The following is a 13,693-nucleotide window of genomic DNA, read 5'->3' as shown; positions in this document are numbered from 1 at the left end:
GAATGGACCGATGTTTCCTTCCTCCATCTTGCATCTAGACAGTGGGAGTATAGTATCTTTAGCAGCCAGTGCACTGCAAAGTTAACTGTGGTTAACCTGAAAAGCTGGGCATAACAAGAAATCTTTGTCTTCAGCTCTTCTTCATTGCTTCTAATGCAAAATCAGTGCTGCTTGTGATCTTCAGACATTAGCTGTTATTGTTACTGCCTATTATTTGTCTTGCTGTAGTGCCTGAGTTGCTCAGTCAGCAGTTAGGCTGCCCTTGAATAAGATAGTATTCAGGCATATAACAAGACTTTCTGAGCCTCAGGACAATTTGCACAGTGCACAGCAAGTGGGACACAAAAAAGGAGTGAATTAGCCAAAGGTCAACTGGGATAGGATAAAGCAGGAGGAAATGATTGATGACTAAAGAACAGAATTACAAGAAGAAACGTTTTCTACAAATGTATTATTCTTCATCTAGTAGGGAGGGAAAAAAAGCATGATTACATATCACCAAGACCTGCATCTATCTCCCCGAGGACTAGTGTGCAACAGGGCTTCTTAATTGGGTTTTCTGCAAAGTTATCTGTGTCCAATAGGAGTTGAACTTGACCCATTTCTGATCATGGTCATGTTAAAGAAGGAATTATAAGAGGGGAGGGAGGAGAAAGCCTCTTTTTTCTCCCCTCACTCAGTTTTCCCATTTGGTTGTTCTTGTACATGACCATGGTTCTTTTTTATCCACTGGGCCTATAAGGACAAGTGTAGAGGGGTCAGTGGCTGGCCTGCCTGCCAGAGGAGGCTATAAAAACCACAAGATACACTTGTGGTACAGAGATTTGGTAAGGGAAAGGAGGAGTAATTCATGGTGGGCGTTGGGGTGCAGAGGAGGAGGATAGGAATAGACATATACATGTCTTAGTGATGAAGGACCATGAGGACTAAGCATTGTTTCTTTTAGGGACAGAGAGAAAAATGGAAGGGCAGAAGTTGCGGAGTACAGAAGCAGCTGGCAGGAGAACAGAGGTGTGAGACTACCTACAGTCAGAGCAGAAAACCTACGAGTAACATATCTGAAGTCCAAGTTTGCTTGGTTATGCTCGCTTGAACCCGAATCACATGCAATTTCTCCGTATCTGGTATGACATATCTGAACTCAACACCTCTGTGATGCTGTTTGGGCTGATGTAAATCCACAGCCATCAACACCAGTGTAACAGTGTGCAGGCTCAGAAGTGGTAACACCAGGGAAGCTGAACCAATCCCTCAAAGTAGGAGAGGTTGATTTTGCTTTTGTGGTCACTAGTAACTGAAGCAGAAAAGGCTATGCAGGCTGCTTGCCAGCAACCAGCAGTTTCCAGAACTGTTACCTCAGAAGACCTCTAAGGGGAAAGGGAAATCCATGCCAGGCAGCCTGTGTGAAAGTGCTCATTTGTCTGGCAGTGAAATCCTAAATTTGTCTGGGGGGAGAACTGCCTGACTGATGAGAAGTCAAAGGCTTATTTGTTGCTTTCCAGAGGAAAGGTTTGTGTGTGTATTCAGGCTTCACAAAGGTAACAGCTCTAGATATAATTTGAAAAGCTGTGTGCTTTTACTGAGACCAACACGTGGCATTCAAACATGGCCAGTGCTTGGGGACTGGAAAGGAATCATGCAAAAACGAGCAGGATCCTTTTCATTTCATTTTTATTTCTTTATAAAGAAAGGAAAGGATGTTCATGCCAAGCCAAAACGGCAGAGTACAGACAAAGGTGAGCACTGAGGCTTCTCCTCTGGGGCCACCCACACTAAACTTTTGCCCTGGTAGAGTACAGCTCCCCATCCCTCCTGCCGGGATGGACCCAGCACACAGTCAGCCCTTCAGCACAATCGTAGCTCTTTGGAGTTAGTTTGCATCCTTTCACAATACGGTCAGCCCACCTTATGGTGGGAGCAGCAGCCACTGAGGCCTGCAACAGTAGCAGCAGCAACACTGGATACAGTGCACAGAAAAAAAGGGAACAAAGACCTTATTTGCAAACAGTTGTAGGTAACAATATAGAAAGTCCAAAAGATCAACATTCTGCTATAAAAATATTACACTTCATAAAACCATGTACTATAAAAAAAATCTGTTCAGAAATGCTAATAATCATAATAAATATCTGTACACTGGCTGCCTGTTTCATACAGGAAACATAAAAAGCGTGAGCCTCAGAAATCATCCTTTGTAAACATGAATACGCAGCCTATAAACAAAGTGCTAGATCACGGTTCATATTTTGTCCATTTAATTTAATGCTACCCAAGCAAATCCCCTGCACACGTCATCACCTAAAGGCCAGGCTCCACCACTGCCACAGGAAAGAGGACCCTGCTCTAAGCTGTCCCCCTTGCTTCACCGAAGATGAAATATGGATTAAGAAACTAATGCAATGAGAGCGAACAGGCCAGATTTGGCTCTTAGTAGCTAATAAAAACAATCTTTTAGCAACTGGCATATTTTCTGCACTTCAAAATGTTTATATCCAGCTTCTCCTTTCAACATTTGCCTTTATCAAAGAGGGCACGCATTTTCCATGTTTGCTTCTCAGACTATGGCATCTCTGAAAACTATGACAGTAACATCCATTCAGGAGACGTAACAGAACACAAATTGACTCTGCAACTACAAGAAGCACAGGTTGTGCAGTTCAACACTGAACATCATGGTTTACACAACACAGGGTGATACAAAGGGCCAAATTCTCAATTTTAGACTCTAAGCTGCAAAACATTTCCATGTGCAAGCCTGTACTGACCTGCATGATCAGATGCCTGGTTAGCTGGCTGACATCCAGGCTCCCAAGTCTTACTAAATAGATTTTAGCTAAAATTTGGCTCTAAGAACTACTGTGACTTTATTTGCTCTGTAATGTTCTTGTTCTATACAGGCTTCTACTTACCCCAAATGCTGAAAATTTTAATTCTGTACACAGTGATAACCTTCCTTTTAACTTCACTTTATCTTCTGAGTTTAAACAGTGAAATCTTTGCCGACTTTCAGAATATGAGAGAATGTACATTGTTGCCTGTGTCTGTTGTGGGCAGAGATGGAGGGAGGAGTGTGGGACTGTGTTCACACAGAAACCGAGGTGCCAGAAACAGCTTAGCCAAAAAGTCTCAGGGCTATACAGGATTTTAGGAGCAGGGTCAGCCAGGAGGTAACAATACATCATAAAAGATTATGACATACTTCGAAAGTGGAAAAGAAAATGGGCTTGCACATTTTCCTTTGTTTTATGAACTATATCAAAGCATCTCAGTAACATTATTTTGGATGTCTTTATTTCAATGTAAGGAGTTGATAGGGGCAGTTCTGCTGCTTGCTTGGCTTTTGGGATTCAGATATGTGACTCTGAAGCTCACGTGGCTCTTTTTTAAAGGCGCCAACTGCAAATGTTCAACCAGAGAACTTTGCTTCTAAATACTTGCTTTGGTGTTTTTGCTACAAATGCCTTAAGACAGAGCTTCAAAATATCTGACTGAAAATAATTTTCCAGTGAAAACTATCATACCTTGTTTTCTGCTATAGTAATCTGCTTTATCTTCTGTGTTTGTGGTACTCCTACCAGGGATCTAGAAAGTCACATCACTCCACAAAGTTGCTAATTTCTTCTGTCTTTATAACATAAATTCTGGCAAAAAAACACATAGTCAACATTATATCCCTATGGCATGTTATCTGTGGCCCTCACACCTTCTGGTAACAGGGAATTCCATATGTATTTGTGGTGAATTTTCTGAATTTTCAGTTGTCCTCCCCCTCTATGCTGTACAAACATCCCATCATGTAACATGTTGGCAAAGCTGCTGGCAAAAAACATGCTGCTGCCTTTCTACTGTCCTCACTTGTCCTGATTCACAAACATTTGCTTTGCCTTGTGGTGACCTGGAAAAGGGAGGTATGAAAGGACAGAGGAGCAGCTGAGGCCAAGAGAAAGGGACTGCCTGCCTTTTTTAGCAGGGGCACTTGCATATGCTGGCATAAGCTCTGTGGTCTGGCAGCATGAGAAACCCTTGTGGCACTCGTGGCTTAGGGGATGATCCAAGCCCTGGCATGGGTCTGATGCACGAGAGCTGTGTACAAGTTGTTAGAGAGAGCACGGTGCTACTCAGGCAAAAACAGCCTCTCCCTTAAAGATTTGCATACTGATTTCTGATAGATTCTGATCTACCCTGTAAGCCAACAGATTTACTGTCCCTTTCAAACTCAGTCCAAAGCCTGATCAACCATAAGACTGGCTGAAATGAGTCCTAGTACACACAATCTGTACTTTATAAGAGTGTGATGCACATCATCATGTCACACAAGACGTGCTTCTCGTAGCTCTCTGTGCCTGAGTTATCTAGGGGCCATCTCGGGGAACTGCTGAACATGATTTTCTGGAGAAGCAAAACCAGGATGTATTGTCAGATGGACTTTTTTTCAGAAGCAGAGACTTATTACAAAGTGTCTGTGAGGGTCACTTGTGGTTTGCTTAAAGAGTCATGCTTCATATTGCTGAAAAAGTCATGCTATGTAAATACTATCTATCTGCTACTAAAACTTGCCTAGAAAAAATTAACTAGGTTTTAAAAAAGTAAAAATTCTTTGGGGACTGGAGGCAGGGGTCAGCTCTTCCTCTGAACAGTATCTTCTCTCCCTTTGCCATGCACACAAGCTGTGGTGCTGTGTAGGACCTGGGGTAGCAATTCCCATGATCATCTTCATCAGGGCCATTTGGCTTTTTCAAAGTCCTGGAGCTGCAGAGGTCCAGCTCTGCAAGGGGTGGGGAGATGCCTCCTCCCTGCTGGCAGATTCCTCTCTACTAAGCTGAACAACAGCTTTTGCTCTCCAGATGGCTGGTCTACCTCAGGGATGCACAGGAATGCACAGCTGGGAGACAGAGGGGAGGCTGGACGGGACAGCTTCTTCCACAGATGGGCACAGCCACCTATCCCTGCCCAGAGTAACCACTACCACTTTCAAAGACAGATTTTCAAGCATGTCACAGACAAAACCCTTCCTAGTATCACCTCAAGCACTGACTATGCTTCTGTCCTCGTTTTGGACAAGCTGGGACAGCACTATTTTTGTGTATGTACTTACATATACACATACACACATGCATACATCTGGATGCACTGGCAACAAAAATCTTAATAAGCAAATTCTATCATATGTAATCACAAGCTCAGAAAGTACTTAATGTATCATTCTGTATGTGGCCCAAACCTTGTATGGTTAATAGGGTGATGTGCTAGAAAGAGGTAAACAGGAACAGATTAAACCATTAAACTTCAAGAAGAGCAACGTCCTGTAAACTTGGCCTACAATAACATTCAGATGAAAAAAATACTCAAAGAATGAAGAGAGAGTACATCAAGAGGGAATTAAACTGTTTCCAATGGCTGCGAAGCAAAAGCAAATTGAAACAATGAAATATGAACAGGAAATCTTAGGGAGAGACAAAAACTGTACATAATATTTACAACACTCTTTCTGCCCTTATACAATTACACTGACCATTAAAAACGTGTTTTGTTGAAATGGCACAAATCAGCTGGGACCCTAGAAAACACAGCCCTCCCTCCAAGTTGCCCTTAGCATTCTTGTGCCTACCTTGCCTTCCTGCAGGATACAAGTCACTTCCAGGGAATGAAGGCCTGGCCAGAGCGTTTCTGTATCAGCCAGGATACCTCCTGCCTGTGGACTCGCCTCAATGTGTGCTGCTAGCAGAGATACACAAGATTTCTAACAAGAGGAAAGGAGTAAAGGCAGCAAAAAGCTGACTCCGAGCACAGCTTGGCCAGAGGAGGGAGTGAGGGCTGCTGTGTATATACCCACAGGCACACACCTGTATGTGTTTGCACACATCAATCCAAGCCAATTCTACCACTGCGCAAAGTTTCACAGCATCGTTTATTCCGGAAAAGAGAAGGGCTTCAAGGAGAGCTGCTTTGCAGCAGCCCTCTGTGCACAGCACATAAACCTGAACATTAAATATCACTTTAAATTATTAAGCATAAATTTATATTTAAAAATAGACTAATGCAAACAAACAGATTTCAGTCAACATTGGAACAGAGCTACTTTTAGAAAGCGTATTGCTATATGGCAAATGCAACTCCTTGCTCCTTTGGACACTCTGAAACAACGATCTGGTAATTCCAGTTCAGTACTGAGATGCATGTACTACCCAGCAAGGAAAAATGACCATCCCTAGCATATGAAGCTCCATGTTCACATCTTTCTTTCCCCTCCCCCCCCATCACAACAGAAAACAAAAAAGAAGCTGACATAGCACATTAGCTTTTCCCACAAAGCATCTGAGGTGACAAAAATTTACTTGGAAAAGAAAAATTAACAAAAGCAGTACAAAGAAGAATCCTGGTCCTTGTGTGACCTCCATAAGCCGAGATGGGTAAGAAAAAGAATAAAAAAATAGTTCACATCCAACATTGCAAACTTTACTCACTTTCTTTGAAATTGGAGAATGAGAAAAAAAGGTCCATTTTTCTGAGACTGTTTCAACAAAGTTTTCTTTCCCTGAACCTGAAAAATCCAGGTGTTAGGGTACAGAAGTTTTGTTTTATATGTATATAAATACACATGTACATATTTATATAAATATAAAAGCAGAGCATCCTCCCGTTTCTCCTCATAATTTATTATTATTAAAGCTTGTAACAGAGTTAGCCAGACTCTTCAGAAGTGGGTACTCTCTGTACACATGTGGCACAGGGAATTTAGCTCTGCTAGTGCAGAACAGCAAGGCAGGGACATGAAATGTTGGGCGAATGAGGTGGATTCGGGTGAGCAGCCAAGGAAGGGCTGGGAGCAGACTGGAAATGGCCTTGCAGGCTCCAGGGCAGCACTCTGGCCTGCCAGAGCAGGCTTGGTGATAGCGTGCGAGGACAGCGTGTGAGGACAGCAGCACTGACCTGCCCAATCCCTCGGCAGCCTGGCTGCCCACCCATTCTCTTCTGTACCAGCTGCCGAAGAGGAGGCTGTCCCTCGCACTTAAAGGGACTCCCAGTTTGCCTCCCAAGGACATTGCACGCTTGTCCCTTTTGTAGTACTCCCCACCATGCTGCCACAGGGTTTTTTTCCCTGCCCTCTTTGAAGTTGCCCCCTCCTTTCCCTGCCTCTGCTCGGTTCCCCAGCACTCTCACATAGTCCTCCCACACCTCTTGCTTTCCGATCAAGACCAGACACCTTTTTGTCCCCTGATCCACAGGCTCTTACTCACATTGTTTTATGTGAATACTTTCCTAGTCTCAATAACCAATAATTTCCTCAGAGGACTGAGTTTCTCAGAGGTTTACTGCTTTCAGAGACTTTGGAGGATGCCAAGACTAGTGGCACACATTCCTTGAGCAGTGCTGGCTTTGTTCCAGAGAGGGTAGAGGCAAAGTGCAAAAGATTTCTTGAAATGGGGAGCTATTTCCACCAGTAAAGCTTGCTCTCCTTCATGTTGTAGAGTCCTTGTTTCAAGTAAGATATTATTCATGTGTCTCTGCAGCCTTCATTCTTCCTGGGGTGAGTGGAGATCAGCAGATGTCTACTGGTGACCAGCCAAGTCACTCCATCATGAACACCTGAAAACATTCAAACCCAACGGTATTCTTCATAGCAAAAAGTGCTTTCCTCAAGGAATGAAAAAAAAACGAAAACAGTGTTTCCTTGGAACATCTTAAGGACTCAAAAATAGTATTTCCTAAGGTGGGAGAGATGAAGCACACCTACTTTATTTGGCTTTATGTCAGTAAGGAAATACAGCTATTGGCAAAATTGGCACATCTTTGTGAAGTTGTTAAACTCGGGACCCTGGCTGGAATGTAAAAGAAATGACAGAGCAAAGGAGAACTTTGCCTTACGCTGGGCTTCTGCTAGTTGTGGCGATTTCATGTGCAGGTTGTCCAAAAATGTTCTGCTAGCCATGTAAAGATGAATTTCTCAAATACTAAACTGTGGGTTTTCAAAGAGGCCTTTTGGGGGTGCTGCTACAACCGGGTAGAGGTAAGTCTTTTCATGCCTCGCCGCTGAGCCAGATTGGAGGACAATACTGGCTCCAGCCTTGGTGCCTGAGGTGCTCGGTTTAAAGCGAAGTAGGTGGCTGCCATTGCACCCTGTAAAATAAAGAGAAAATGCTGGGCTGAAATTTAGTTCTTTGATGCTTTCCCCCTCCCTCCCTCCTTCTCTCCCTCCCTCCCTCCCCCTATTTAGTCCCCTGGAAAAAAAAAATGGACATGCATGGATGATTTCCATGAAATAATAACATCATTAAGGCTGACAGACAGCTGAGGTTTCTCTGATTCAAAGTGGTGGGTAGCTCTATGTGCACAGCCTGCCACGAGGTCATCACAACACAGATTTAAGTTAAAAGCACTGAGCAAGTGACAGGTCAAAAAGCTTTACAGAATCACAGGATCACAAAATCACAGAACAGTAGGGATTGGAAGGGACCTCTAGAGATCATTTAGTCCAACCCCCCTGCAGAAGCAGGTTCACCTAGATCAAGTCACACAGGAACACATTCAAAAACAGGTTTGAAAAGCTTTAGAGAAGGAGACTCCATACCCTCCATGGGCAGCCTGTGCCAGGGCTCCCTCACCCTCACAGGAATTAGTTTCTTTTCATGTTCAAGTGGAATTTCCTGTGTTCCAGCTTGGGCTCATTACCCCTTGTCCTGTTCTGTGCGCCATATTAAATTTGGCCTCTGACAAATAATCTCTCTATCGCTTCCCAGAATATGTACATAAATGACAGCTCATTCTGCAAGGAAGGAAGGGACAGAGGTGTAGGATGTACCTTCACCAGGTGAACATCCTGTCTGCTGAGTTGATTTTGAGACAAATACTCCCTGTTCACTATCCATGGATGTCTTAGGACTTGGACTGCTGTGAGGCGCTGATGGGGGTCTACATGAAGCATCTTAGACACAATGTCCTGGGTTTAAAAGGAAGAAAATAGTGAAAGGGAAAAAAGTCATTAATAGCAATGCAAGTTTTACTGAGATCTTCCTGGTGGCATCATCATCATCATGTCCAATGGAGACAGGGATGTACTTTAGATATACTTGTGTAAAGTGTAAAGTCTGACCTTCAAAGTTTTCAAGTGCAATGCTCAACTCTCAGTTGATAATCCATTCAGATTATTGAGTCAGTGTCAATTACTGATGACCCTGTAGGGGTGATAAACTCCCCCTAGAGGGGATGCAAACTGGAAGTATCTCCTCACTAACTCCAGGGAAACTTGAGTCCTTCAAGAACAGCTTATAATGAAAATCTAACCTTCAGATGGCTAAACCCCAGCAACATCAATTCTGCCATATCCAAATGTTTTAATTTCAAAAGTGGACATCTGATAGAGAATACATGATGAGGCTGATAGGTTTTGGTAGCAAGATGAACATGTTACTACGACTCCTTGCAGTTTTGAGATGGGATGTATCAATGCATTCAGCTGCTAAAACTGAAATCTCTTGCAGGAGTAACTAAATCCTGTCAGGCAAATGGAAGCTTACCAGCTTTCCTGCCTGTTTTACCTGTCTCATAAACTAGTGCAGAGCTTCATGTCCCAAAGTCTCAGCACCAGATGAATTTTATCTCCTGGGGTTTCAGTGCTTTGTGGTAAATGGGCAGCCTTGTGATAAATTATGATAAATGTACATTAGTTATAAATGCAAGTTTGTAAACTGCCTCCTCCTGGTTAACTTCAAGGAGCAAAACCATGATTCATATATAGACCATACATTTGTGGCACCAACAACCTTACACTTCTAAAAGTTCAGTTGCATCGGAAAAGAGTTGTGTGCTGTTTAAACCTCAGAATATTCACAACTGATGGTGCCATGTTCTGTTTTAGCTTAATGAAATAAAGCTATCAAAATCCCTGGCACACTATTTCACACAGAGTGGTAGAAACATAAAGAAGCAAGTTTTTATTTCATGAAGCACTGAGAAGTAACCCTTCTGACTATCTCTCTGAAGTTTGCTACAACTGCAGACTGAAAGCCAGCTTCAGAAAACAAGAAAAAGACCTGAGAAAGTGTTCACTGACCTTTGCAGTATCAGACACAGAATCCCAGTTTCCTCCTGTAAGTGCGTATTTGCCACTGCCAATCCTGGCCAGAATCTCCTCTGGGGTATCATCTGGTCCATTTGCAAAAGGAGTAAACCTATTCAGAAGGAAAGAAAAAAAATACAGTGTAATTTGCAAGTATATGGCTTCTAGGATCTAGTGCTAACCACCACTGATTACAACAGCTTGCGCCCTGGTTCTATCTGCCTGAGCCCTCTCTGCTCACACTGATGATGGAAGGCGGATAAAATCCCAGATGCAAATAATAGTCAGTTTCTACAAACTCTCCTCTGCTGAGGAAGAACAAGCTCATCCCTAAATGCAGTAGTGGCACCTAAAAAGCCAGCACTTCTCAACTGTTTGCATTACTCTTATTTCCTCTTGTAAGTGCAGAAAAAAGTGAGATACAAGTTGATAGCACTTGTCAGCAAATTTAACATCCACTAATGCAGTTTGTATTTCAGATTCAAATATATTTGTATTTTTTCATATTTAAAAAATAAGCATCTTGAATATAATCAGCTGAACAAATGTGACTATGGGTAATGCGTTGATTTGATTTTACTGATTCTGACTGTGTATTAGTGCAAATCTATGGCATTAGCCAAATAGAAACAGGTTTTCAGAGACTCCAGCAGGAAGACTGCCCCACACAATGAGTTTCAGCTAACGGTAAACATGTTTGTACTCAGGAACAAAACACATGGAATAGAAAATCTTGGCACCTTTTCTATAATACATGAGGCAAGAGACATGGATAACAGAAAGGTAGAGTCCAACTCTTTGTTTTCTGTATAAATCTAGGAATTAATTCAAGCTTCTTGCCACAGCTGAATGATCACAAAGCAGATTAAACAGCTGTGAGAAGTCACTGAAATGTTTCAAGCTGGACTTAGGTACAATATATGTACACATACCATACCCTCAGAAATTAAATTCAGGGGCCTGATCACTCTACACTGGTCTTGCACACTGTGTTTCCATTCACTTCAGCACATCTTATTCCTAGCCTTTACTGCTTATTTCAACCTGCCTCTTTTTCTGTGTCTTCTTGAGTCAATACTTTAGCCAACATGTTGGTAGGGGTATTTTTGCCAAGTACTTCTCAGAAGTTCCTGCTGCCTGTAGCTGTTCTTGTTGATCTGTTCATTTACTTTCTGTCCTTTCTGCAATGTATTTCTCAAATAGCATCTGCAAACTATGTTTGGGTTCTGGTCTTTTTTCAGCTTTTAAAGGCGCTTGATAACAACAGCACTAGGAGAAGAATGAAGTTGAAGAGAATACATGTATTAATAAAAATGAGTGAACATCCTCTTATGGATAAGGTTAACACAGTTATGACTCTTCATATGCTCCTCTCCTGGCTTAAATCATGCCACTTACAGGGTGAGTGAGCCTTTTAGGAGTCTAAGTCTCAGTGCATTTGTAAAGAATCAAAGACAGTTATGCTTTCTGGAAAAATATCTATTTTCTTGCCTCATAAAACCGAGCACATTTCTCAAGGGAGATCAGACAGTTTGTTTGCTGTCTCTGTCACTCCTTTCTTAGTAAGTGCTGAAGTTCTGAGCCCACTAGATACTGCTGCTTTAGGAAAACCTCTTCACTCACCCTGCCAACATGGTATACAGTAGGATCCCCAAGCTCCAGATGTCACAGGCTGCATCATAACCTTGGCGTTTAAGGACCTACATGAAGAAAAGGGAGAGATCAAAGTAGGTTAATCTGCACCAGTTAGTGGTTGTATCTGCTGACATTTCCAGGGCTTAACTGGTTATTTGGCTTGAACAGGAGGCTGCCTCAGTAATGGTGTAGAGCGAGGTGAAAGCCCAGGCTGAAATGAGCTGGTTAGTATTCAAGCTCAGCATATCCATCACCTCCACAGTGACAGAAATGAATGCAGTTTCTTGGAGGCTCTGGAAGCCTCTCTGACCACCCAGCACACAGCTGAGCAGATGAACATTTCAGAGTTTTAAAAAATTTCTTAAAAGAAAGCTCATTAATACTTTGAAACTTATCCTCCTAATATAACGGTGACCAAAAACATCAAGGGTGCAGCAAGCACAGGGCTGAGAAACAGTGATAAGTGTGTCTGAGCTCAGTTTGGATTTGATACAACAAATGAATGCACACTAACACATATCTAAAGTCAGACTAGTAAAGATGCATGACAACTGCAAATAAAGCTAAAAGGCTTATTCTTATCTTACTTCTGTATTAAAGAAAAGTGGCTATATTTAGACTGTATTTAAAAGGTAACAGGTTAAAATTTTATCCCCTTTTCCTATGCAGAAAACAAGACCCAAGGTACCCAGCAGGGATCTGACCAGTAGGTTCAATAATAGTACAAGACAGTGAGTTATAGCAGTATGGCAATAAACTAGATTTCATTTATGCTAGAGCATACTAAAAGAAATGTCTATTTGAATCAGTGCAGATCAAAGTAAAAGTGAAGTCGCCAACTGAGGCAGCATTTCTGAGATTAGGAGAACTTTGTTTCTGCTTGGCTCAAAAAAGCTCAGGGGCCACCTCTAGATCTTCCACTTGCTCATGAAAGCAAACCACCCTTCTATTTATTCAGTCCTGACACACAAGAAGAGCTTTCTCCGCTTCTGCTGGATTAGTAGTTACTGGTTTTTGGCGGGTTGTTTTTTATAAAGTACATGCAAAAGGAAGGTACAAATTCAGTAAGTCTTTCTCTGACTTGCAGCCTTATTACCTGGGAGCGATTTCAGCTGTCTGAAGCCTATCACAGAAAAGACCAAGCACTGCTTTGACAGTTGCCTTGACAGATTTTACAAATGATCAGTGGTAAAGCAACCATCTGTCAGGTATGCTGCTGACAGAACATTTGCTACCTGGGGGGGAAAAAAAAATAAGAGAAACCCCCTACATTTCCCCCTGTTGGTAAAATCCTGCTTCTGCCTCCCTCTCCTGCACATCATATATACACCCTGGCTGGTTTATTTGCTTCTATTTCTTTGGTTTCTGCATCCATTCCCTCTCTATTAATGTTAGTTTTTATAGCAAAAACTTTGCTATTTGAAAAACTCAGTCACTTCTTGCTACAATTGTGTGACTGAATATCCAACATTTAACTTGTGGTGTGGCCATTCTCATTGCTTCTTGAACAGTTACATTTCTATTGCCATCACTGTCTACCTCCAATGACCAAGGACAATAAAGTCTGAGACAAGTGATGGAAAACTGGGGCTGTGATGGTATTGAAATGAACAGAGTCCAAAGCAACCTTCAAATGACAGGTGCGTGTCACTGTGTGCATTCCTTCAGTTTGCAAGAACACTGCTAGAGAACAGGGACATTACCTCTGTGCCACTGTCTCGGGAAAGCTCTGTTGGCAGTTACTTCTTATCAACAGCAACTTCACCTCACAGATAACAACAGGATGTAGTGAGCGTTATCAGTGAGTGTTGCTGCCATTTGAAAATGTCTCCAGCCAGTCCGGCAACTGTGGCTACAGTGAAAACACTGAGCTGGCAGGAGCATGTGCAGGAAACCTTGGCCAAAAAGATTAGTGTTTGACGTAGGAGACAGATATTAACAAACAGTAACAAGCACGTGTCTTAGAAATAAATCAGGCAGAGAAAGAGCTTTGCAAAAGAT

The 13,693-nt window shown here is 42.4% G+C and overlaps 1 protein-coding gene across 1 annotated transcript in view; it reads right to left on the bottom strand.

The window, feature by feature from the left end:
* Positions 1-5,879: 5,879 nt before the first annotated feature.
* The window catches only part of RPS6KA2 (ribosomal protein S6 kinase A2), a 167,860-nt gene continuing 160,046 nt past the window's right edge, over positions 5,880-13,693 (bottom strand). The window contains exons 18-21 of the mRNA XM_061990216.1: positions 11,681-11,757; positions 10,052-10,169; positions 8,801-8,938; positions 5,880-8,118 (exon numbers count right to left, since the gene is read on the bottom strand). Of these exons, the coding sequence (XP_061846200.1) occupies positions 7,993-8,118; positions 8,801-8,938; positions 10,052-10,169; positions 11,681-11,757 (459 nt within the window). The 3' untranslated portion in view covers positions 5,880-7,992. The remainder of the gene's footprint in view (positions 8,119-8,800; positions 8,939-10,051; positions 10,170-11,680; positions 11,758-13,693) is intronic.

Source organism: Colius striatus, chromosome 2 (assembly GCF_028858725.1).
Source record: "Colius striatus isolate bColStr4 chromosome 2, bColStr4.1.hap1, whole genome shotgun sequence".
In the NCBI taxonomy this organism is placed as follows: domain Eukaryota; kingdom Metazoa; phylum Chordata; class Aves; order Coliiformes; family Coliidae; genus Colius; species Colius striatus.
The sequence above is the reverse complement of the archived record's forward strand: the minus strand, read 5'-3'. Positions and strand labels throughout refer to the sequence as shown.